The sequence below is a fragment of the Podarcis gaigeae genome (assembly GCF_964106915.1).
Source record: "Podarcis gaigeae genome assembly, chromosome: Z".
Lineage (NCBI taxonomy): Eukaryota > Metazoa > Chordata > Lepidosauria > Squamata > Lacertidae > Podarcis > Podarcis gaigeae.
Genome location: NC_139691.1, coordinates 16,578,364 through 16,603,818, shown reverse-complemented (window position 1 = coordinate 16,603,818; position 25,455 = coordinate 16,578,364). Strand labels below are relative to the sequence as shown.

At 45.7% G+C, this 25,455-nt stretch overlaps 2 protein-coding genes across 4 annotated transcripts in view; one reads left to right on the top strand and one right to left on the bottom strand.

Moving 5' to 3' along the window:
• The window catches only part of LRRC8A (leucine rich repeat containing 8 VRAC subunit A), a 38,900-nt gene extending 32,610 nt beyond the window's left edge, over nucleotides 1-6,290 (bottom strand). For 2 of the 3 annotated variants that reach the window (XR_014560168.1, XM_083722149.1), the window contains exon 1: nucleotides 6,158-6,290. The gene's annotated coding sequence lies outside the window, so the exon portion shown is untranslated. Of the gene's footprint in view, nucleotides 1-4,258; nucleotides 4,455-6,157 lie in introns of those variants that run through there. The other variant, XM_083722150.1, reaches the window with a different exon arrangement.
• Nucleotides 6,291-6,358: 68 nt separating this feature from the next.
• Nucleotides 6,359-25,455, top strand: part of LOC310837131 (uncharacterized protein) — a 35,116-nt gene continuing 16,019 nt past the window's right edge. Inside the window, exons 1-10 of the mRNA XM_083723199.1 lie at nucleotides 6,359-6,490; nucleotides 14,834-14,959; nucleotides 18,317-18,450; nucleotides 19,756-19,814; nucleotides 21,090-21,240; nucleotides 22,068-22,217; nucleotides 22,927-23,013; nucleotides 23,437-23,565; nucleotides 24,482-24,602; nucleotides 24,906-24,982. Of these exons, the coding sequence (XP_083579325.1) occupies nucleotides 18,367-18,450; nucleotides 19,756-19,814; nucleotides 21,090-21,240; nucleotides 22,068-22,217; nucleotides 22,927-23,013; nucleotides 23,437-23,565; nucleotides 24,482-24,602; nucleotides 24,906-24,982 (858 nt within the window). The 5' untranslated portion in view covers nucleotides 6,359-6,490; nucleotides 14,834-14,959; nucleotides 18,317-18,366. The remainder of the gene's footprint in view (nucleotides 6,491-14,833; nucleotides 14,960-18,316; nucleotides 18,451-19,755; nucleotides 19,815-21,089; nucleotides 21,241-22,067; nucleotides 22,218-22,926; nucleotides 23,014-23,436; nucleotides 23,566-24,481; nucleotides 24,603-24,905; nucleotides 24,983-25,455) is intronic.

Genomic DNA, 25,455 nt, shown 5'->3' with positions numbered 1-25,455 from the left:
CAGTCATACTATCCACCAAGGCCAGGGCCTTTTCAGTGATGGCTCTGACCTAGTGGAATGCTCTGTCCCATGAGACTAGGGCCCTTCAGGATTTAACCTCCTTCTGTCGGGCCTGTAAGACAGAGCTATTCTGCCTGGCCTTTAATTTGAATTCAGCCTGATCTTTTATTTCCCTTCCCTTCTCTTCCCTCCCCCTCCCCTTTTATGAAGAATACCCGCTCTGAGACCCCACAGCTAATTCTCCCCTGGCCTCCTCGCTGGCCCAAGTAGGACTAATTCAGCCTGCTAGCCCTGGTGATTATCTAATGCTTATTAGATGGATTTCCCCTAAATTGATTTCTGAACTTTGAATTTTATTGTTACAGTGGTACCTCGGGCTACATACACTTCAGGTTACAGACTCCACTAACCCAGAAATAGTACCTCGGGTTAAGAACTTTGCTTCAGGATGAGAACAGAAATTGTGCGGCAGCGGCATGGCGGCAGTGGGAGGCCCCATTAGCTAAAGTGGTGCTTCAGGTTAAGAACAGTTTCAGGTTAAGAACGGACCTCCGGAACGAATTAAGTACATAACCAGAGGTACCACTGTATTCGTGTTTTTATACTGTATTTTATGCTGCTTTTACAATTAAGTGTTTTAAATTAGTTGTTAGCCGCCCTGAGCCCGGTTTTTGAACCGGGAAGGGCGTGGTATAAATAAAAAATTATTTATTTATCTATTTACTTACTTACTCATATGTAATTTTTTATTGAAGGTGTTCACTAACTGACAGAAAAGCAAACAATTACAAATGTACTTTAACTGAGTAACACATCAGGATTTCCTAGTCAAGAGTTCTTCACCAGGGTGAGCCCTAAATCCCAAAGAAAACACGGTCTTCACCACAAAGAGAACTCCTCTGGTAATTTCACAATTGGGTGGTTCCCAGGATGGGGTGGGAAGGGCCCCAGGCATCAACACTTACACAGCTTTCATATTTAGTTACAGTTCTGAACTGGTTTGTAGCTACCGCTAAGGCCAAAGGGTATGCTTGGCAGCTCCAGGTGTGACCATGACATTGTCATACCTCCTACAAGTCAGTGGGGCAAACTGGGGCATTGCATGCTGTTGGGTGTCCAGATTTTTGGGACACTGCAATTCTCTTCTTCAGCCCTTTGGGGTGGACCAGGTTTCAAACCAAGAACTCTCTTGGTCCAGAGAATGCTGTCAGCAATAACTGGCATGACTTGGGCATCACTCTTTCAATTTTGGCTACTCTTAAAACACCAAACCACCATCACCAGGTGTTTACAAGGCCTCTGTTTCAACTTCCACAACAGACATAACGGCATTATAGAAAGCTTCACCACTAGTAAAGTTCTAGCAATGGCCAAACAGATGCTTTCAGAAATTCCAGAAGCAATGCATGAGGACAGTAACTGTTTCACAGGAACAGAGAAACCTACATTATACCAAGCCAAGGGATTATCTAGCTCAGCACTGCCTACCCTGACTGGAGGTGGTTCTTCAGTATTTCGGGAAGGTATCTTTCTCATCCCTACCTGGAGATGCCTGGAACCAGGAACCTTCTGCATGCAAATAAGGTACTCTACCACGAGGGTGGCGCTGTGGGTTAAACCACAGAGCCTAGGACTTGCCGATCAGAAGGTTGGCGGTTTGAATCCCCGCGACGGGGTGAGCTCCCGTTGCTCAGTCCCTGCTCCTGCCAACCTAGCAGTTTGAAAGCATGTCAAAGTGCAAGTAGGTAAATAGATACCGCTCCGGCGGAAAGGTAAACGGCGTTTCCGTGCGCTGCTCTGGTTCGCCAGAAGCGGCTTAGTTATGCTGGCCACATGACCCGGAAGCTGTACGCCGGCTCCCTCGGCCAATAAAGCGAGATGAGCACCGCAACCCCAGAGTCGACCACAACTGGACCTAATGGTCAGGGGTCCCTTTACCTTTACTTTACCACGCAACTGCAGCCCATTGTTATCCCTTCAGAGGCATAACTTATCTGAAGAGAGAGGTTTCGCTGAGTAGACACTGAAAGGTATATTCCTGCCTCTTTGCCATGTGACTTGTCTCGCTTTTAAGATGTCTAGGCCAAGTGACCATTGCTGCATCTTGTGGCAGAAAAAGCCTTAATTGAATTGTGTATCTTATGATGAATTACTTTGCAATCAACTGCCGATCCATCTTCACTGGGTGAGCCACAGCATAAAGCTGTAAGCCAGGGTTCGGAAACCAACAGTCCTCTAGACATCATGGGAGTGCAGCAGCCAGCATGTCCAATAGTCAGGGATGAAGGGATTTGTCGCCCAGCAACATCAACACCTTGAATTTTGCTCCTAAACTAGTATACTTTCTCCACTTAGCTTATTTCTCCGTCCCAGCATGCAAAGTTGCTGAATACAGTATTAGTATATTTCACAACAGTAAGACTGCATAAGTACGATACATTTAAAACACAACAAGCATTTTACTTTCTGTTGCTTTCATTCCATTTGTGAATCACATCCTGTAAAGTAAAGGTAAAGGGACCCCTGACCATTAGGTCCTGTCGCGGACGACTCTGGGGTTGGGGCACTCATCTCGTTTTACTGGCCGAGGGAGCCGGCGTTTGTCTGCAGACAGCGTCCAGGTCATGTGGCCAGCATGACTAAGCCACTTCTGGCAAACCAGGGCAGCGCACGGAAACACTGTTTATCTTCCCGCCGGAGCGGTACCTATTTATCTACTTGCACTTTGACGTGCTTTCGAACTGCTAGGTTGGCAGGAGCAGGGTCCAAGCAACGGAAGCTCACCCCGTCGCGGGGATTCAAACCACCAACCTTCTGAACAGCAAGCCCTAGGCTCTGTAGTTTAGACCACAGCGTCACCCGCGTCCCATCCTGTAAAGTACCTTGAAGCAATTTCACAATAAAAAGGGTAAAAACAAACCCGACATTTTCAAGATTATTAAATAAGATCTTTGGTCACATCCACACTATAACTCTAAAAACATGATTTCTCCCAAAGAATCCTGGGAACTGTAGTTTGTTAAGGGTGCTGGGAATTCCAGCTCTGTGGAGGGTAAACAGCAGCTCTCAGGATTCACTGGGGTGCATTAAATGTACAGAATATCATGTACAGTATACTGTTGAAATGATGACACACACACAATTTTGAAATCAAGTGGGCAGTAATTAAAGGAGGAGCCCCACCCTTTCCCCAAAAGTGATGCATTTCAGAATTAGGCAATGCAGAAGCTCTGCTCCATTTAAAAAAGAAATTCAGTCAAGCCATGATTTTGCACATCCTTGCCTTGAGGACACTGGCTAGTTTCCTGGAACCTTCACATTTGACAGTGTTCCCTTTACTTGCCCCAGGACTCCAAAAAGACATCACCTCAGATGACCTTGCTCTCTGTAAATGGAATAATCCCATAAACCTTAAAAGAGGCCACATTGCTGCAGTGGAAATTTGCACACCCTCTCGCTGTTGTTACAGCAACCTGCTATCCCCAATTACTGGAAGGCCAGGACAATCATAAAACAGTCTCATGGCAGTTTAAAGGGCTCTGAGGCATCCAGCAACAGAGATCACTCTGGAGGCTTGACTGCAAAAATCCCAATCAGGCAGCACCTAAAGCTAAACACTGCTCTCCAATGTCCCACACCCAAATATTTTCCTCCTCCAGCCCAGCCTTTTTCTTCCACTGACACCCTTTCTCCTGCCTCTTCCTGATACTCCTGCTTCCTTTCCAACAACCTACCTTCCCCACGGGTGCCAAAAAGTTTGCTTGCACACCCATTCTTTGAGCTAGCTGAATGCAATAACACACACACACCCAACTCTCCACAACAGAATGCCACCCCTTTGTTTTCATTTCACCGGTCCCTGCCAGATGCCCCCCTTCCCCCCCCCCTTTACTCACATTGCATGGACTAGTAACACGATAACACCACCCACCCAGCTTCTCCAGCCCTTCTGTGACTTGCTCACAGCTTGACTCATCAGTGTTTCTTGCCAACCAGGCACTATTCCTTCCTTCACTTACTGTCTGCCACCCCTTAATTGCCAGCAACACAACATGGCAAAGGAGTCTGTTTCCTCTCCTTGCCCTTAATGTCATCCCAAAATGTCACTTCCCCTGTCACCCCAAAAGTAAAAAGTTACTTGGCACTGGGGCAAATTCTCAGACTCAGCCCCTTTGACAACTCTCCTGCCCCTATTTATCCTCCCCCTTGCCAGCCCCTAAGTTCCAAGAACAGCTTAAGAAGAACTATCATCACTCACCTTCTCGCTTTTGAGATCCACTTTCAAAAACAGCACAAGAGATAAACACACACCCTAAATTTGTTCCCATCCATAATGCTTCAGTTTCCTTCTTTAGTGCCACCTCAGAACCCTCCACCACCATCTCTTATTCAACAAGTGCTAGAGGTGGGAGACAGCCAATAAATCCCACCCTCCCCACTTGGAAAATAACCAATTAATTTGAGAACCTACAAAAAGGTGACTGTTTTCCATCTGCCAAGCCTTCCAAACCCTTCTGCACCTCCCCCACCCCTTCCAAATATCCCTTCCCCACTATTTTCTGAATCATAAGCAAAGCTCCCTTTTTATAGACCGCTTTTATTTGCTCTCAATGCTCACAATAAACCTTCAATTGCTACTAGTGTCCTGCATTCGTTTTAATTATTTACTGAATGTATGTTCCACCTTTTTTCTCCCCAGAAGCTCAAGGGGGCCTACACTGTTCTCCTCCTTTTTAATATAATCCCTACAACAATCTTGTGAGGTAGGTTAGGCTAAAAGGCAGTGACTGGTCCCAAGGACACACCCAGTGAGTTTCCTGATTGAGTGTACCCTGGTCTCCCAGGTCCTACTCTAACACTGACTCTCTTTGCAAAAATATTCTGCCATAGCAGATCTTGGGGTTGGCGGATTGGATAACTCCCTCTTCCTAGCATCCCCCCCTCACCCGCTCTCCATGCCCACAACAAACCCAGTCTCAGATCTCTTCCACAACACATCTCCGGGGAAACCCACTCTTCCTAACTCCCCCCCCCCATTGTCACTCTCCCTACCTCTGCCACCAACTCCTCTGCAAGCCCCGGGTATGATTGTTGATGGCCATGTCACATCCATACCTCTTCTACTGTCTTACCGGACTCTCGAATCACACCCACCATCCCAGCCCCCTAGAAATTCCTTTCATACACGTGCACATCCCCCTTCCCTTCCTTATGGCCTTCCCTCTCAACTGAGGAATTGCCAGCCCTAAACTTCACACACACACACACACACACACACACACACGGGTCCTTCTGCAACCCAGGATTTTCCTAGGGGTTCCTAGATCTCTCTCCACTCCCCACGCTTGCAAAGCTCACAAGCTGAAGGCATGCATGCTCCTCTCCACCCTGCCGGGCACACATCTCTCGCCATCCTCGCTCACCCTCCTCTTCACTGACATCATACAAAACCAGGTTACTAAGTCCTCCAGGTCCTAAGCCTACTCTCTTTCCCAGAGACAACCCCAATACTCAAAAGCAGCGACGGGCAGGGGATCCTTCTCCCAGCTCTGCATTGCCCAAGTTCCTCTCCTTCCCCTTTCACTGGCAGCAAGGTTACTGGTCCTGTAGGTTCCTGAGGCTGTCCTTTCCCTGACACCCCTTTCCACCTCAACAAAACCAGTGTAGGTTGGAAGTGGGGGTGGGAGAGAATCCTCCTCCATTATGCCAATCGATAAATGAAAGTTGCTGGTCCCCGAGGTTTCTGAGGACGTCCTCTTTCCCAGACGCCCCTCTCCTTCCCAATGCTCTAAAACAGCGTGTGGAGATGGGGAATCTTCCTCTCTATTTCCCGAGATCCACGTCCTTCCCCGACCCCCCGCCAGTCACTAGCTAAAACACGGTTACTGGTCCTCCACCTCGATACTAAAAAGAAATACCAAACAAACCCACCCAGTGCGAGTGTGTGTGGGGAGGGGACATGCCCGACGTCCCCGCTTCCCCATCAAAAAAGGGGGGTTACTAGTCCTCAGTGTTCCTGACTCGCCTCCTGCCCCTCGCCTCGGCATTCCTCAACACCCTCGTATCAGCAGATTCCCTGCCAGTCCACTTTTCACCCAGGATGGGGCGGGAAACGCCAGCCCCTGACAGTGTCATTATTGCGACCCTTCGCACTCACCCGGCAGCAGCTTCCCGGCTCGGTCGCTTCGGGCTTTCTTTTGTTTGCCCCCCTCGCAGCCTCCTCACTGCACCACCGGGCTGCTCCACCCCGGAGCTGACCTCACCCGGCCGGCATGGGCATCCCCCGGTGGCGGCGGCAAAACCGGAAATAAGCAGCCGCGACTCTTGCTCCTCTCTTCCACTAGGCGGCGCCGTCTCGAGAGGAGCCATCTTGGGAAGGGCAAGGCATTCCCACGGAGCGAGAGGGAGAGGAAGCGAATGGAAAGCGCGAAAGATGCCTGGAGGTCATCTTGAGTATGGAGGGGGAAAGGAGCGCAAAGCTGCCATCTTGGTAAGGGAAGGTCGCATTCAGCACGTACGTTTTTCTTTCTTTCTTTCTTTTTAAAATATATATAATTAACACGTTGCGCCTCTCCGTATTTAAAGGGAGAGAAATCTCCAACTATTTATGTAAAAACGGCAATATTAATCCCCACATCCTGATGACAACGGGTACTAATGGGATGTTTTATAGCAGATTTATAAACCATATATACAATATTATATATAAAAAGCAACATATTGGGTTGCGTCCAAATAAATTCTCACAGTAGACCTGCTGAGATTAATGGAGCTAAATCAGCCATGCTCATCCATTTCAATGGCGCTACTCTGAATAGGACTAGCATTGCATGTTTGCTATTTATTTGTTGCATATCTGTCCCACCTTTTCCTCCCCACCTCTGCAAAGGGTTCAAGGCAGCATCTATGCTTCTCTCCCCATGCCACTCCCATTTTTTTAATCCATTACAACAACAACCTTGTGAGGTAGGTTAGGCTGAGAGACAGTGACATGCCAAAGGTGAGCTTCCTGATGTTATAAGAATTCTTGTTGTTTAGTCATTTAGTCATGCCCGACTCTTTGTAACCCCATGGACCAGAGCATGCCAGGCACTCCTGTCTTCCACTGCCTCCCGCAGTTTGGTCAAACTCATGTTGGTAGCTTTGAGAACACTGTCCAACCATCTCGTCCTCTGTCGTCCCCTTCTCCTTGTGCCCTCCATCTCTCCCAACATCAGGGTCTTTTCCAGGGAGTCTTCTCTTCTCATGAGGTGGCAAGAGTATTGGAGCCTCAGCTTCAGGATCTGTCCTTCCAGAGAGCACTCAGGGCTGATTTCCTACAGAATGGATGGGTTTGATCTTCTTGCAGTCCATGGGACTCTCAAGAGTCTCCTCCAGCACCATTATTCAAAACATCAATTATTCGGCGGTCAGCCTTCTTTATGGTCCAGCTCTCACTTTCATACATCACTACTGGGAAAAACATAGCTTTAACTATATGGACCTTTGCTGGCAAGGTGATGTCTCTGCTTTTTAAGATGCTGTCTAGGTTTGTCACTGCTTTTATCCCAAGAAATAGGAGTCTTTTAATTTCATGACTGCTGTCACCATCTGCAATGATCATGGAATCCAAGAAAGTAAAATCTCTCACTGCCTCCATTTCTTCCCCTTCTATTTGCCAGGAGGTGATGGGACCAGTGGCCATGATCTTAGTCTTTTTGATGTTGAGCTTCAGACCATATTTTGCACTGTCCTCTTTCAGCCTCATTAAAAGGTTCATTCATTCCTCCTCACTTTCTGCCATCAAGGTTGTGTCATCTGCATATCTGAGGTTGTTGATATTTCTTCCGGCAATCTTAATTCCGGTTTGGGATTCATCCAGTCCAGCCTTTCGCATGATGAATTCTGCATATAAGTTAAATAAGCAGGAAGACAATATACAGCCTTGTCATACTCCTTTCCCAATTTTGAACCAATCAGTTATTCCATATCCAGTTCTAACTGTAGCTTCTTGTCCCACATAGAGATTTCTCAGGAGACAGATGAGGTGATCAGGCACTCCCATTTCTTTAAGAACTTGCCATAGTTTGCTGTGGTCGACACAGTCAAAGGCTTTTGCCTAGTCAATGAAGCAGAAGTAGGTGTTTTTCTGGAACTCTCTAGTTTTCTCCATAATCCAGCGCATGTTTGCAATTTGGTCTCTGGTTCCTCTGCCCCTTCGAAATCCAGCTTGCACTTCTGGGAGTTCTTGGTCCACATACTGCTTAAGCCTGCCTTGTAGAATTTTAAGCATTACTTTGCTAGTGTGTGAAATGAGCGCAATTGTGCGGTAGTTGGAGCATTCTTTGGGATTGGGATGTAGACTGATCTTCTCCAATCCTCTGGCCACTGCCGATTTTTCCAAACTTGCTGGCATATTGAGTGTAGCACCTTAACAGCATCATCTTTTAACATTTTAAATAGTTCAGCTGGAATATCATCACTTCCACTGGCTGTGTTATTAGCAGTGTTTTCTAAAGCCCATTTGACTTCACTCTCCAGGATGTCTGGCTCAAGGTCAGCAACCACACTACCTGGGGTGTACAAGACATCCATATATTTCTGGTATAATTCCTCTGTGTATTCTTGCCACCTATTCTTGATGTCTTCTGCTTCTGTTTGGTCCTTACCACTTTTGTCCTTTACTGTGGTAATCTTTGTATGAAATGTTCCTTTCGTATCTCCAATTTTCTTGAACAGATCTCTGGTTCTTCCCATTCTGTTGTTTTCCTCTATTTCTTTGCATTGCTCATTTAAGAAGGCCTTCTTGTCTCTCCTTGCTATTTTTTGGAAATCTGAATTCAATTTCCTGTAACTTTCACTATCTCCCTCGCATTTTGCTTGCCTTCTTTTCCCCGCTATTTGTACGGCCTCATTGGACAGCCACTTTGCTTTCTTGCATTTCCTTTTCATTGGGATGGTTTTCATTGTTGCCTCCTATATAATGTTACAAGCCTCCATCCATAGTTCTTCAGGCACTCTGTCCACCAAATCTAAATCCTTAAACCTGTTCCTCACTTCCACTGTGTATTCATAAAGGATTTGATTTAGATTGTGTCTTACTGGCCCAGTGGTTTTTTCCTACTTTCTTCAGTTTAAGCTGGAATTTTGCTATAAGAAGCTCATGATCTGAGCCACAGTCAGCTCCATGTCTTGTTTTTGCTGACTGTATAGAGCTTCTCCATCTTTGGCTGCAGAGAATATAATCAATCTGATTTCAATGCTGCCCATCTGATGATGTCCATGTGTAGAGTCGTCTCTTGTGTTGTTGGAAAAGAGTGTTTGTGATAACCAGCTTGTTCTCTTGGCAGAACTCTATTAGCCTTTGCCCTGCGTTTTGAACTCCAGGGCCAAACTTGCCTGTTGTTCCTTTTATCTCTTGACTCCCTACTTTAGCATTCCTATCCCCTATAATGAGAAGAACATCCTTCTTTGGTGTCATTTCTAGAAGGTGTTGTAAGTCTTCATAGAATTGGTCAATTTCAGTTTCTTCAGCACCAGTAGTTGGTGCATAAACTTGGATTACTGTGTTGTTAAAAGGTCTGCCTTGGATTCGTATCAAGATCACTTGTCATTTTTGAGATTGCATCCCAGTACAGTTTTTGCCACTGTTTTGTTGACTATGAGAGCCACTCCATTACTTTTACGGGATTCTTGCCCACAGTAGTAGATATAGTGGTCATCCAAACTGAATTCGCCCATTCCCATCCATTTTAGTTCACTGATGCCCAGGATGTCAATATTCTTGCCATCTCATTTTTTACCACATCCAGCTTACCAAGGTTCATGGTTCTTACATTCCAGGTTCCTATGCAATATTTTTCTTTACAGCATTGGACTTTCCTTTCGCTTCCAGGCATATCCGCAACTGAGCAACCTTTCGGCTTTGGCCCAGCCGCTCCATCAGCTCTGAATCTACTTGTACTTGTCCTCCGCTCTTCCTCAGTAGCATGTTGGATGCCTTCCGACCTGAGGAGCTCATCTTCCAGCGTCATAACTTTTATATGCCTGTTGTCTTTGTCCATTGAGTTTTCTTGGCAGGGATACTGGAGTGGCTTGCCAGTTCCTGCTCCTGGTGGAACACATTTAGTCAAAACTCTCCGCCAAGATGGACAGCACCTGTCCATCTTGGGTGGCCCTGCATGGCATACCTCATAGCTTCTCTGAGTTATTCAAGCCCCTTCGCCACGACAAGGCAGTGATCCATGGAGGAGATAAGAATTCTAAGGTGTTGTAAATAAAATGAATGTTCATAAGTGCATAAGATAAACACATATACTTAAGTACATAAACCACGTGTCTGTAATAATATAGGAGAGCCATCCTGACATCTTCTTGACCCTCATTATTTCTTTGCAGAAGGAAGTATCTTAGCAAAACCTTTCCCAATTGTTCTTTTCACTTACAAATCCTTCAAATCCAGTCCAAAGAGCACATTTTGTGTATGAATAGGGGAGGTCTGTGACAAAGGTTTCAGAAGCTAGGGTATCTATCACTTCAAAAGACTGGCAGGATAATGCAATCAGAAAGGATTATCAGCTATCTTGACAAGCAGGAGATAAGACACACTCTCGAATCTGTAGGATGCTTTTGAGTGGTCTTTGGCTAAGGGGTGGGAATTTTTTTAAGTCTTTAAAAGCAGTTAAACACCTTTGTTTTGGGTCCTCACCTCATGCAAGGTGGTGGGAGGGGGAATTCTGATGCAACAGAAAAATAAATATCTTCCTTACTTTCCTTCTACTGGTTCCACTCATTTTCCTCTGACTGATAACGGACTTGGGGGACACTGAATCCCTTGATGAAGAGCTGGGCTGTAAAAGCCTACCCCTATAACAATGCCTGGGACACGGGTGGCGCTGTGGGTAAAACCTCAGCGCCTAGGACTTGCCGATCATATGGTCAGCGGTTTGAATCCCCGCGGCGGGGTGAGCTCCCATCGTTCGGTCCCAGCTCCTGCCCACCTAGCAGTTCAAAAGCACTCTTAAGTGCAAGTAGATAAATAGGTACCGCTTTATAGTGGGAAGGTAAACGGCGTTTCCATGTGCTGCGCTGGTGCTGGCTCGCCAGAGCAGCTTCGTCACGCTGGCCACGTGACCCGGAAGTGTCTCCGGACAGCGCTGGCCCCCGGCCTCTTAAGTGAGATGGGCGCACAACCCTAGAGTCGGACATGACTGGCCCGTACGGGCAGGGGTACCTTTACCTTTATAACAATGCCTGAGTGGGAGATTTGAACCTGGGCTTCCCAGCTCCTACCGACACAATGACTGCACTCTATACTGGCATGGCAGGTGATAAATCACCTCTTCACCAGCAGAGCAACAGACAGACAGATGGGCAATGTGTGTAAACAGGAGTCACTTTATCTTCCATCATTTCCGCCAGCATCTAGAGAAGGGAAAATATGTCAATTTCAGTTTATCTAGGCATTTCAAGTTTCTGCAACAATCTGCAGATCATCATCATTTTTTTAAAGGGCCTGGCAAAAATTTGTTAGCATTTTAATATGTATTTGCAAGATACAGAGAAGAGAAAGGAACCTCAGTCCCCAGGGGGCCAACTGCTTTTTGGCCTTCAGGACTCTCCCCAGGCCACAGAGATGATGACTATTACGCAGTAAGCTTCATGTATTTTAACCAGAGTCTATCTGATTCTAATTTTATGCTCTTAGCCAGGGGTAGTTAAGCTTTTTATACCTACTGCCCACTAATGCATCTTTCTTGGTGGTAAAATTTCCTTACTGCCCACCAGTGCTCAATGGGAGGAAGATTCAGCTTGTGCTGTAGAACCCCCTCCACCCCACCTCGGATCCTGAAATGCCCGCTAGTGGGCTGCAGAGACCAGGTTGACAACCCCTGCCTGCTCTAAGCACTCTTCCACACTCTTCCAGACAGTAATGATAGTTGCAACTACTGCCTGTTCCGGGCAACACACTATTTATATTTTAAAGCAAACAAACCAGAAGACTACCCTTCCATAATTTGCCTTCACAAACAGAAAAGTGCTTTGGTAACAACCCGAAGCATCTCTCTGACTTTGGTTTCCCAATGTCAAGGCATTTGGTCAGATAAATGTTCCTTTTATTGCCCGCTAGATAGCAGCCTTCTTTCAAGCCTGTGATTGTATCAGATTCCAATGTTAATTTTTGTGTGAGCATCAATAAAAAGTGGGTTTTCTGATGCACTTGGATGATTCACTCACCAACATTTTTATTGGGCTGGATCACAAAAATGTTGATTGCATAGTAAATTCCTGAAATATTGATAAAGGAGAATTGAAAGGCATTCACTCCAATTTCATTAGAGCAGGAAAGCAACCGCAGTGTTTAAGGTGGTCTTTTCTTTTCTTTTTACAAATACTGTGTCTTTACAAATATATTTCCATATTAAAATCTAAGGGGTGGTTTTTAGAGATTTCACCAATGTTGCATTCTTGAGTATGTTTACTTGGCAGTAAATCAGATTGATTTTTATAGCCCTTCTTAGGGCCATTTCAAGCACACAACTTCTCTCTAAAGAATCCTAGGCCCTGTAGTTTTGTGCTGGGGCTTGTAGCTATGAAAGAAGAAAAGTACAGTTCCTAGCATTCCTTGCAGCTAGCCATGTGCTCTAAATGTATGGTGCAGATCTGCCCTCCATGTCATTAGAGTCTCGGAACAAGGATGTATGTTCCATTTGTTCATGTAAATATTGTTTTTTGGGGTGTAAATACACCCCAGTCTCAGAGGGGTGAAAGGTTTTGAGGGTTCCAGTGTGCCTCCTGGGTTGGTTTGCTTTGAATGTGATTTGCTAGAAACTGGTGTCATTTCCTATAAGCAAAAATACTGGGGTGTGTTTTGCAGCATTAACTCCCAACAGATCTTGCTTTCTGGTTAGGTTCCAGTGGGAACCTCCAGTGACATAGCACAGAGATTTAAGTCAGATGTTACTGCAAAGACTAGTAGCCTGTTGACCCTTTCACTTATCCAGACACTCTGAAGACATAACCTCCCACAGGGAGAGGGAAATCTAAGCCCAAGTCCCCAAATAGCTCTCACTTAAGAACATAAGAAGAACCTACTGGATGAGGCCAGTGGCCCATCTAGTCGAGCACGCTGTCATCACAGTGCCCAACGATACCCTGAAGGGAGAACCCACAAGCAGGACCCGACCACGAAAGCACTGTCCCCTTCTGCTGTTTCCTGCATCTGAAATTCAGAAGCATCACTGCCTCCAACTGTTGTAAACAAAAATTGCCCTTTCCCCTTATGGGGTATCCAAGAGCCCATATAGAGTTCTTACATAGGTTCCCTATTGGTAGGAGAGAATAACAGAGGCCAACCAGAGAATATTGAGAAGCAAAGCAGCTAGTAAGCTTGATCTTTATTGATCTGTTGCAACAGGGTGCTCTCCTCACCCGCAGGAGAGAGGAGGAACCCCGAAAAATGGCGCGCAAGGCCTTATAAAGACTTTTGAAATTGCCACCCTGTAGATCAAGACCAACCCCAGAAACATCATACATACACCACAGAAGGGGTGTAACCTAAGACCACCCCTCAGATACATCATACCTACATCACAGAAAGGGCGGTCTAAACAGAAATTTGAATTATCTCCTGTCTGGCAGGTTACTTGATTGGATTGCCTGGGTAGCCTGGCCAGTCTTTTGTAATGATAAATACTTAGTTCCTGGGCCATGTCACAGGCTCACACCCTATTCATATCTTAAATGTGCCCTTAAGACAAGATTTGTGAGGAAAGAGACAATGGGAGGTTTCCCACTTTGACCTTGCAGAGAAAACATTTGCTCAGTTTAGGAATCAAAATGGTTCAGTGTTGGTCTTCCTGTGCTGATCTATGTACGTGCTTGGTTAGTACATTTATGAACATTTCCATATATCTAAGACCTCAGAATACCTATCACACAACTGTGAAGGGAGAGCTTGGTTGGTGGCCATTGGCAGCCTTGTAATCTGAAAGGTATCAGAACATAAGAAGAATGTTGCTGCTTGAGAACAGGAGGCTTTATTAGATGAGTGGCTGGTGTGACCAAGCAGACTCTTATGTTCTTATCCTCGTTTTTGAAGGGGAGTGGCACTCAAATGAAAGCTAGATACACAATGTACATTTAAGTAGGGCAGGTCCACACTATACATTTAAACCCCATGCCTGCCAAAGGATGGGAATAGCAGCACTGTGAGGGGAAACTGAAATTCCCAGGTTTCTTTTGGGTTTAGTTTTTTTTTAAAAAATGTGTGCTGAATATGCTTTAAATGTTTTGTGTGGATCGAAGTCAGAAGTACTGTTGTTTAGTCGTTTAGTCGTGTCCGACTCTTCGTGACCCCGTGGACCAGAGCACGCCAGGCCCTCCTGTCTTCCACTGCCTCCCGCAGTTTGGTCAAACTCATGCTAGTAGCTTCGAGAACACTGTCCAACCATCTCGTCCTCTCTCGTCCCCTTCTCCTTGTGCCCTCCATGGAAGTACACTCCTCCCCAAATAATCCTGGAATTTACCTATCAGAGCTGCCCTTCCCAGCACCCTTAACCAGGCATAGCCAAACTTGGCCCTCCAGATGTTTTGGGATGACAATTCCCAACATCCCTGACCACTGGTCCTGTTAGCTAGGGATTATGGGAGTTGTAGTCCCAAAACATCTGGAGGGCTGAGTTTGCCTGTGCCTGCCCTTAACAAACTACACTTCCCAGGATTCTTCTGGGGTTGGGGTGGGGGAATGTATGCAGTGTTGATTCTCTCTCCACCCAGCAGAGGGCTTGTCAAGCACATGCAAATTCACACCTCCTCCAGCTTTGTTTGTTTCATTTCCTTTTTTCTTCTTAAGGTTACTTATTACTTATCTAGATTGAGGAGCAAAGTTCTTTAAAAGGAGCCACCTGCCTGCTTTCTGCCATCACCAGGTTGGTCAAAAGGGACATCGGAATTAAAGTTGCCAGCTAGTCAGAAGAAGGTAAGGAACAGGGCAATTATAGTTGCCTACATGCCATACATTTAAAGCAAATTTTCCCCTCCCTAAAGAAGCTTGGGAACTGTAGTACCCTAAATAGAGGTAAGATTTCAATCACCCTTAACAAACCCGCAGCTCTCAGGATTTCTTTTGGGAGGATCATGCTTTAAACATACAGTATAATGCTTTAAACACAGCCTTGGTGTACAGTTGTGCCTTTAATAGAGGCTGAACAATCAGGTGACAATTCCATCCCCCTCCCCCAGGCATGGCATTGCTGCAAACACGGTTGAGGACCCCAGGCCAAAAAAAAGAAAAGAAAGAACAAAAGCTGTCACCCTTAGCTGGGGTGCCACAAGATCCCCTTCCCTTTATTTAAAATCCTCCCTGTCCTTTTTGTGATTGGCTGGAAGCCCTGCCACATCTCCTCCCAGAAATATTTCACTTGTTCAAAAAACAAAACAAAAAACCACACACAGGGAAATTGAAAGGTGCCAAGCATGGTGAATTTTGTGGCATGGAAAAGACCAGAAAACTTTAGAGCAAGCGGATCCCCTTTCCCCCCTGTTTAAAGACTTGCTTTATTATTAATATTAAGTATTTATATGTTTATCTAGAAATAAGACAGAAAGTGTCTTTGTGACAGCTTTTGAACTCCTCTGGAATCTTTTCTTTAAAAATATAGTGGTCATGTTGTTGTTAACAGTTGTTGCTCTTTGTTTTGGCCTCATTTTTAAAATTCTTGATTAAACCCCATATGCTTAGTTTTGTCATCCTGTGTTTCTCTGAGATTATCTGTTTACACCTAATAATCCATTTGTTGGCTAGGAAACAACAAAACTCAGTTTGGTTCTGAAAGCTGCTCTGATCCTGCCAGGAAGCATGTGATTCTTAGGAAATGTGCTTTTATTTCTCTTACTTCAGGACAGGGATGGATGCCATCTCTTCCTTTTATAGAGAAGCTTCTGTGACATCCTTCAAATTCCAAATGCAGCATTTGTTTTGTTCATTACATTAATATCCCACTTTTCCTCCAAGGAGCTCAAGACAGTTCTTATGGTTTTCTCTCTTCCCATTTTATCCTCACAGCAGCTCTGTGAGTCAGGTTAGACCGGGAGTTAATGATTGGGTCCAGATCACAGAGTGAATTTCATGACTGGAGATTTTTGAACCAATGTGCTCCCTGACCCTTGTCCAGTACTAATCACTACACCTTGCTGGCTCAAGGCTATTTGCTTCCAGTGAGAGTATGCAGATCACAGCAGGAACTACGGTAAATCCCTTGTCCAAACTGACTTGCTTGTGACAAATCTGCTGGTGCTCTTCTTTATTGTTGATCTGCCCACAGGAAGGAGGTTGCATGCAATCTTCCTCAGTTCCTAAACAGGAAATAACTAACCGAGATCCCATGGAAGGTCATGTTAATATTTTCTTGCAAGGGGTGACCAGTTCCACCAACATCCTAGCCAGTCCTTGCAACGCACATGTATGCATGTCCACTCCGAAGTAAGTCCCATTAGTTACTCACAACTGTGCATAAGATTGCAAGGTAACTCTCGTACAGTAAAGTGAAAGTTTTTGGAGCTTGAAAGCTATGTTCTCTGAATTCCCAAGTTGTTTTAGTGTCTGGCTTACATGTGCTCAGAGGCACCCTTGTTACTGAGCAATGTGTTCTTAAGTACATCCTTTGAGGTTCTAACCACATTTAGGTTTTTTCTTACAATCAAGCAGTATATGAATTTTATGGAATATAGTTTTGTTATTGTTGTTGTTATTATTAATTAAATTTATATACCATTCTCCATGAGTAGATCTCAGGGCAAATTAAACATAAAAATACAAGATTAAGAAAAAGTAATAAAATAAAAAGTAATAAGAACGAAAGCAAACCAATAACCCCCTCCCTCCCATTTCACAATCATCTTAATTTATTTCTAACCTGCTTTTCTCTTAGTAAAGGTAAAGGTACCCCTGCCCGTACGGGCCAGTCATGTCCGACTCCAGGGTTGTGCGCCCATCTCACTCAAGAGGCCGGGGGCCAGCACTGTCCGGAGACACTTCCGGGTCACATGGCCAGCGTGACAAGCTGCATCTGGCGAGCCAGCGCAGCACACGGAAACGGCGTTTACCTTCCCGCTATAAAGCGGTCCCTATTTATCTACTTGCACTTGAGAGTGCTTTCGAACTGCTAGGTGCGCAGGAGCTGGGACTGGACGACGGGAGCTCACCCCGCCGCGGGGATTCGAACCGCCGACCATACGATCGGCAAGTCCTAGGCACTGAGGTTTTACCCACAGCGCCACCCGTGTCCCACCAAAACACATGTACAGCTATATCTTCTTGTTTTTAACTTTAGTACAAATAAATGTAGGTAGCTGAACCCATATGCTCTGCTATCATATTTCAAGTTCTTGGGAGTTACGGATTTTATATGGAACATGTATGTGTTGCTTTTTACTATATATTTTGGAAAAATGTCTGTTTGCTAGATTACCACCACTAAATTTTGCACAATGACTCCTGTGACTGAAGACCACATTCTCATCTATGTTAGGGTACAGTTGGATGGCATTTTGAAGTAAGGTCAGAGACTGAACCTTTCAAAATTGCACTGATCTTAACAACTGATTTTGTGTGTATATGAGTGTGTATCTTGTGTGTGTGTAAATGCCTCTAATAAAACATCCTGAAATATTTTAATGGGAAAGACAGAACCAGTGGTGGTATGGCTGTTAAGAGTTCCTGAGTAGGACCTGTGAGAGACAAGGGTTCGAATCCCCCTGCTCAGCCATAAGGCTTACTGAGTGACCTTGGGGCTGGTTGCTGCCTCTCAGCCTAACCTCCCTTACAGGGTTCTTGTGAGGGGAAGAGAACAATGTACACCTTCTTGAGCTTCTTGGAGAGAAAAGGGTTGGTTATGAATGCAAGCAACCATGCAATAAATAAATAAATAAATAAATAATCAACCAACCAACAGTTAAAAGGTATATAAAAACAAAGTGATAATTAAGTGCTTAACAGTGGTAATTTACAAAACAATGTTTGATGACACAGACATCTTGGCACTTGCAAGTAGTTAATTATGACTCTCCGTACTTTTCTAAATTTCATTTCCTTCTGACCTCACTTTTTACAATTTGTCCCACCCACACCCCATGTACGCTCATACATCAGCTATGTATTTTGCAAACTTGTTCATTTTCTCATAGTGCATTTGGACTATGAGATATTTGGACCTAAGATATCCTAACCACATTTTGCATGATGGTTCCCAAGATCAAGGAGCAGCTTTGGGTTTATGTCTGAATGCAAGTGATCTCTCATTTCTTTTCCTCTTCCCCATTCCTCTCTCTGTGTAAGAAATAACACAGGTCCATGCATACGGCACAGCAAACCAGTGTTGTAGTGGTATGGTTAGAAGTATCGCTCTGTCCTTGATTCATTACCTACTGGGAAGGAATAATCGTATTGGATTCTGCTGGTATCACTCTAAGGTAGGGAGACCAGGAGTGTCAGGAGCCAAATATGGACTCCCAGGCTTCTCTCCCAAACCCTTGGAACTCTCCCCCTCACTGGCCCTGCTTGAGTGTTTTGGTCTCGTTGCAACAAGTCTTAAAAATTGAAGGGACCATAAGCACAATCCAGTCCCGCCCCCCCTGCAATGCAGAAATCTCAGCTAAAGAATCCCTAACAGTGGCCATCCAGACTGTTCATTGTCAATCATTAGAAAGTTCTTCCTAAGGTTTAGTTGGAATCTCCTTTCTTGTAACTTGATTTCATTGGCTTGGGTCCTTCCCTCCAGCGCAGCAGAAAACAAATTTGCTCTATATTCCGTGTGACAGCCCTTTAGATATTTGGAGATGGCTGTCATATCTCCCTTCATTCTCTTTACCAGGCTTTACCTTTACCTTTTGCCTTTACCAGGCTAAACATGCCCAGTTCCCTCAACTATTTTTCATAAGGTTTGGTTTCCAGACTGTTGATCATCTTAGTCACCCTCTGCAGACATTCCAGTCTCCTCCTTGTCTGGATGGAGGATGGGAAGTGCGAGTGGGTGTTGCTTGCTGTACAAAGGGGGAAATCACCTTTGTTGCTGCTCCTACTGGCCCTATCCTGTGGCATGTGGCCCCCAGAAGGTTGCCTTGGAGGGGATGTGGCCCTAGGCCTGAAAAAGTCTGCCCTGCCATAGGAAAAACCATTTAACCAGCAGGAGCCAGCTGGAAAATGTGACTGTGCTTTGTATGGATGGAGTTTAAGTTTTTTGTTGGTGATGTCAGAACAGAGCAGGGGAGGTCGGGGTATTTTCTGCCTGCTGTGCTAAGGTTGCTCCCTTTTTTATTAGTAATTTATTTACCACTTTATGCATCAAACGCTAGTCCTTGAGCAGTTTGCAACATTATAAAAATTACCAAAAAAACCCCAATAAGAATTCCACACTTTAAAGCACCATAGAAAAATTAGAGAAGACCCTCTTAAATGCCACTAAATGAGGTGTTGGGAAGCTCTGGCTCTGCAGATGCTGCTGGACTACAATTCCCATTGTTACCCTGGCCACTGGCTATGCTGGCTGCTGGGAGTTGTAGTCCACCAACTTCTGAAGGGCCAAAGGTTCCACAGACCAGCTGTAAACTAAAATAAGCAAACATATAGGGACCATATCAACTACTGGCATATAAAAGATCTGTAAGAAGATGAGAAAGTTCTGCAGTTCTTTGTTATTAAATAGCCATTATCAGCAGCAATTCTAACATGCTTTCTTTCCTTCCTTCTTTCCCCCCACCCTTTCCTCCTTTCTCTAGGCAAAAATGTCCAGGATGGTTCAGGCTCGGAGGCTGGAGGGCGTAGAGAAGAATATCTGGTATTTCCTCCTTGGGTGGGCCCCATACACCATACTTGCCCAGTCCATACTTGCCCAGCTGCCAGACTATACAAGGCCAGACTATTTCTTTCTTTCTTTACTAATGTAGTTCTGTATGGCCAGATAATAAAAATATCAGGACAGCTTACAACATTGAAACATAAATTACCATTCTTAAAAAAGAAAATAAATACAGAGCATTATTAAGGTAACTGGCCAATCAAAAATAAAAGCTGAACAGCTGCAGAGCCCTTTCAGGATAAAGAGGCCTTATATTTACATCTAGCCTAGTCACTTCACCCACTCCCTGATCCTTTTAAACAGGAGATACTGTTGAGGATTGAGCCAAAGACCTTTTGCATGCAAAGCAGGCACACTGCAACTCAACCACAGTCCCACCCTGACAAACCAACAACACCATCTTGTTTGCTTGGGTGAAGGGGTACTGGTTATGGTCCCGGGTTGCTGTTAGGTGCTAGGAGCAGCGTAGTCTTAGCCAGCCAAGCACAGAGCATCAGTTCAGCCCCAAAACATGATCCAGACAGTCCAAGTGTGGTAAGAATTTACTTCTGCATCACCTGTTCATTACCCAGATGAGAGGGAACAGGTTTTAAAGAAAACATGGAACCAAGAGAATTACAATTACAGCAAGCTTCAACAGATCTAGTTAGGGACCCAGAGTTTATTAGATACTATTTTAATAGGGCAGACCCAAACTTAATATTGTTGTTCTAGCTGAGCTGCCACTTAAGAAGAAGCTCTTCCACGAGGAGAATTAGAATGAGGGTTTTATAGAGATTGCACACAGAGTCATAAAACATCTAAACATTCTTAAAACATAAACATCCTTCTACATATATCAAGGAAGGTTACAGGTCATGAGAAGTAAAGCAAGCATGGCCCCATACTGGTATCTTCACCCCCATAATCACATAGAGGTGCCCCAAGAATGCCTAAGCCATTTGGGTCTCAAATGTCATACTTCTGTCACCATTCCCCTAGCAACCAGGCCTCCATCAGGCTTTCAGCATTCCTTCCTTTATCTCACGTCCCTTGCTTCTGCTGTATCTGTCTGCTCTAAGCTGGCAGGTTGCTTTAGGGAGTCAGTGAATAATGGGATTCAAACCATCCACCCATCCGAAGCTTGCCTCTTTGCACACCCTGAACCCCAGCAATAGACAGTATCTGTAATCCAGCTGGGGTTGAGATTGCAGGAGGCTGGCCTAGTGGGATTTAATTCTTCCTCTCTGTTCTTTTGCCTTTCACTCTCCTTAGGGTGGAGTTCGTCAAGTTGGCGGCCACGTACAAGACCGTGAACCTGGGCCAAGGCTTCCCTAATTTTCCCCCACCAGACTTTGTCAGGGAAGCGTTGGTGGAGGCCGTTGGTGGAGAGAATACCTTGCTGCACCAATATACCCGAGAATTTGTACGTGAGAATCTCCTCCCTTTCTCTCTCAGGCTGCATGCATACCTTACATAAGTCTGAAGTGCTGCTATGCAAGAGCACTCCTATACATAGTTCCCTGCACAGTTATCCCACGGGAAGAGGGATTGGTTGTTAAACCACTCTGGTAATTGTAGCTCTGTAGGTATGGGGAGAATAGGTAAAGGTAAAGGGACCCCTGACCATTAGGTCCAGTCGTGGCCGACTCTGGGGTTGTGGCGCTCATCTCGCTTTATTGGCCGAGGGAGCCGGCATACAGCTTCTGGGTCATGTGGCCAGCATGACTAGGCCACTTCTGGTGAACCAGAGCAGCGCACGGAAACACCGTTTACCTTCCTGCCAGAGAGATACCTATTTATCTACTTGCACTTGACGTGCTTTCGAACTGCTAGGTTGGCAGGAGCAGGGACCGAGCAATGGGAGCTCATCCCGTTGTGGGGATTCGAACCACCAACCTTCCGATTAGCAAGTCCTAGTCTCTGTGGTTTAACCCACAGCGCCACCCGTGTCCCTTAGGTATGGGGATAGGGGCTTGCTAACAACTCTCAGCACTCTTCAAAAACTGCAGTTCTCAGGATGCTTTGGGAGAAGCCATGACAGCTTAAAGTGGTATCATAGTGCTTTAAATCTATAGTGCAGATGGGGCTGCAAAAGAGGATTTCTGGGGAGGCTGCAATCTAAGTGCAGCAAGTAAGCAGAAAGAACACTTGTTTTTATGATCAAGTTCAGGACAAATGTGCAATAAACTTCTATTAGCCTGCTTGCTTCAGGTTACTATTCCGTGTTCTCAGCCTCTGCTGTTTCCCCAGGGCCACCCACGTTTAGTAGCAATCTTGGCCCGCTTTTTTGGGAAGCTACTCGGACGAGACCTGGACCCTCTGAAGAATGTGATGGTGACTGTTGGTGCCTATGAGGCCCTCTTCTGCTGCTTCCAGGCTCTAGTGGATGATGGAGATGAGGTAACAGAGTGCCTGTGTGCTTTGGGACATATTAATGACTAGAGCAATGCTTCTCAGACTTCATGAAACTGGAAAGGGGGGGTTCTAGCCTCTGCCTCCCTGAACCACCCAATGAAGCTAAATGTTGGGAGTACAGAGAAAAGTAAGGACTTCTTCACACAGCATGTAGCTAAACTATGGAATTCACTTCTGCAGGAGGCAGTGATGTCCACCAAACTGGATGGCTTTGAAAGAGGATGGGCCAAATCCATAAGGGTATCAATGACTGCTAACTCTGATAGCTATGTCCTGCATCTGCTGTCAGGAGGCAGTATGCTTCTGAATACCATTTGCTGGAAATTGCAGTGGGGGAGAGTGTTGCTGTTGCATCTAGGTCCTGCTTGTGGCCTTTTTGTTAAGGCATCTGGTTTGGCACTGTGAGCACAGGATACTAGACTAGGTGGGCCCCCTTTGGCCTGATCCATCAGCCAGCCTTGTTTCATGTTCTTTACTTCCTTCTTCTCTTCCTGACAGGCAGATGGGTGGCATCATTGCTGCTAATGATCCTTTTGTCTGGCAGTTTGTTAAAATGTACGCGCACGTGCACGCGCGCACGCGCACACACACACACACACAAAATCAAATAATATATTGAGGTGTGAAATCCTGTGACCACATAACATAAAAACTAACCAAGGATTTGCTTGATACCTATTTTGCATTTTCTTAGGTCATTATTATTGAGCCGTACTTTGACTGCTATGAGCCCATGGTGAAAATGGCTGGTGGGACTTCTGTGTTCATACCTCTGCAACTAGTAAGTGGGCTGATTGTGCTGGCCTTTGTAGACAGTGACCCTGATACTTCAGATTCACTAGACTACAACATCCATCAATCCTGACCATTGGCCACACAGACTGGGGTATGGGTGGGTGTCATGGGGGTTGGAGCCCAACTCTTCTTTACGGGCAGTGCTACTTCATCCAGAACAACCTGAGCTCCACATCCCTGATTGGATGAGTCACTCACCAACAGTACTTTTGTCTTGTCTCAACACTGCCTCTGTCCTGTCCCAATGCAGCTTTAGTTTACTGGCCTTGATCCTAGATGGTGGCTCCGCTCTTCCACAGCTTCACCTGAATCAAACGAAACAGCTAGTTCTGGGGCCTTTGCCCATTGGCAGAAGTCCAGTGGCTTGACTCTCCCTTGACTCTCTCTTTTTCACCATCTCCTCCGCCAGAATGCTGCAGAAGGTGGCAAGCTGAACTCTAGCAGTGACTGGCAACTGAATCCAGCCGAGCTGGCAGCAAAGTTCACCAAGCGAACTAAAGCCATTGTGCTGAACTCTCCCAACAACCCTTTGGGGAAGGTAACTAAGAACCCTGCAATTTTGCACAGGCCACTTGATGTACATTTGAAATATGTATGTGCAGTTCAATATGTGCCATAGAATCATTGTAGCTTGAGGGCATCACATAGGCATCAACCTCTGCTTCAGCTGAACCCATCCCCACCACCACCACCACCACCACCTTTCCCCAGTCTTGTATGCCATTGCAGCCAGATTTTCCTCTCCTGCAAGATTGGGGGAAAAGTTGAGGATTCTCCCAACTTTTGTTGTAAAAAGGAAACTCTTCATAAACCAATCTTGAAAGACAGCAATATTGTCTGAAGTCTCCATTTAGGAACAGAGTGAATGAATGACATCTGTTCCTGATGAAGCAGCATTTATTGTCTTAAAAGGTAAAGGGACCCCTGACCATTAGGTCCAGCTGTGACCGATTCTGGGGTTGCGGCACTCATCTCGCTTTATTGGCCGAGGGAGCTGGCGTTTGTCTGCAGACAGCTTCCGGGTCATGTGGCCAGCATGACTAAGCCACTTCTGGCGAACCAGAGCAGCGCACGGAAACTCCGTTTACCTTCCCACCGGAGTGGTACCTATGTATCTACTTGCACTTTGATGTGCTTTTGAACTGCTAGGTTGGCAGGAGCAGGGACTGAGTAACAGAAGCTCACCCCGTCGCGGGGATTCGAACTGCTGACCTTCTGATTGGCAAGTCCTAGGCTCTGTGGTTTAACCCACAGCGCCACCCGCGTCCCTATTTATTGTCTTAAAGAGTGTCAAATTCCTTAACTTCTCTCTGCCACCTGGGAACACCTTCCTCAGCATAGCAGACGACTCTTCCCATGGGTGTTCGGAGTGTCCTTATTCCAACAGTGGGAGTAGCTGCCACTGTTCTATGTCAAAGGGGCCCAGAGTTGCCAGTCTTCTCCCTCTTGTGCAGGTGTTCAGTAGAAAGGAGATGGAGCTCATTGCAGAGTTGTGTGTGAGACATGACGTCCTCTGCTTCAGTGATGAGGTATACGAGTGGCTGGTCTACGATGGCAACAAGCATATCCGGATGGGTAAGGCAGATCCGCTTTCTGGACACTTGGCTTCATACCTGATCATCCTCCTAATCTGTGAACCTGAGCTGGTATGAGCATTTGTGGGTCCCTATGCCTTCTTCTCCCTTTTGGGACCAAAGTGGTCTGACTCCTGCAAGATCTTGCCTTGGACTTCCCAGACTCTGCAAAGAACAGTGTTTTTAAAGGAGCAGATACTCAGGGTGCTTCTCCCTTATGGGAGGAATCTTCCAGCTCTGATTTCCTTTCTCTTGAATGCACCACCGTGTAGATTTCAGCTTCATTTTCTTTCCTTGCTGACAGCCAGTTTACCAGGAATGTGGGAACGAACCGTGACCATTGGAAGTGCCGGAAAAACCTTCAGTGCAACGGGATGGAAGGTGAGGAGGCAGGTATAGGAGGAGCCAGGCTTAAGGACCGTTTTCCAGTTGAAATTCCTACCTAATCCTTTGCAGGCAAAGGAATAGGTCCATGGTAAGGTGCATACTTTTCATGTGAGAGGTCCCAGGCCCTGTGATCTGCGGATGAAGGGCAGCATAGCAGTTTTAATAATCATCTTCATCTACACATGAAAAATGGATCAGCCGACAGGTAATTCAAAGCACACAGCATTTCATCAAATATTAGGACGATGGTCATAGCATAGCTTTGTATTGTTCATAAACAGTAGAGCTGCCTAGCTATCTTTGTGTTGACCAGGAGACTATCCCATAGACCAGGAGAACCTCAGGCTTGGGGGACAAGCACTGCCATTGGGAGCCTGCCTAAAACCCCGGAGAGCCACTGCCAGTCAGTGCAGACAATACTGAGCTGGAGGGACCTTAATGGTCTAGCTCAATATAAGGCAGCTTCC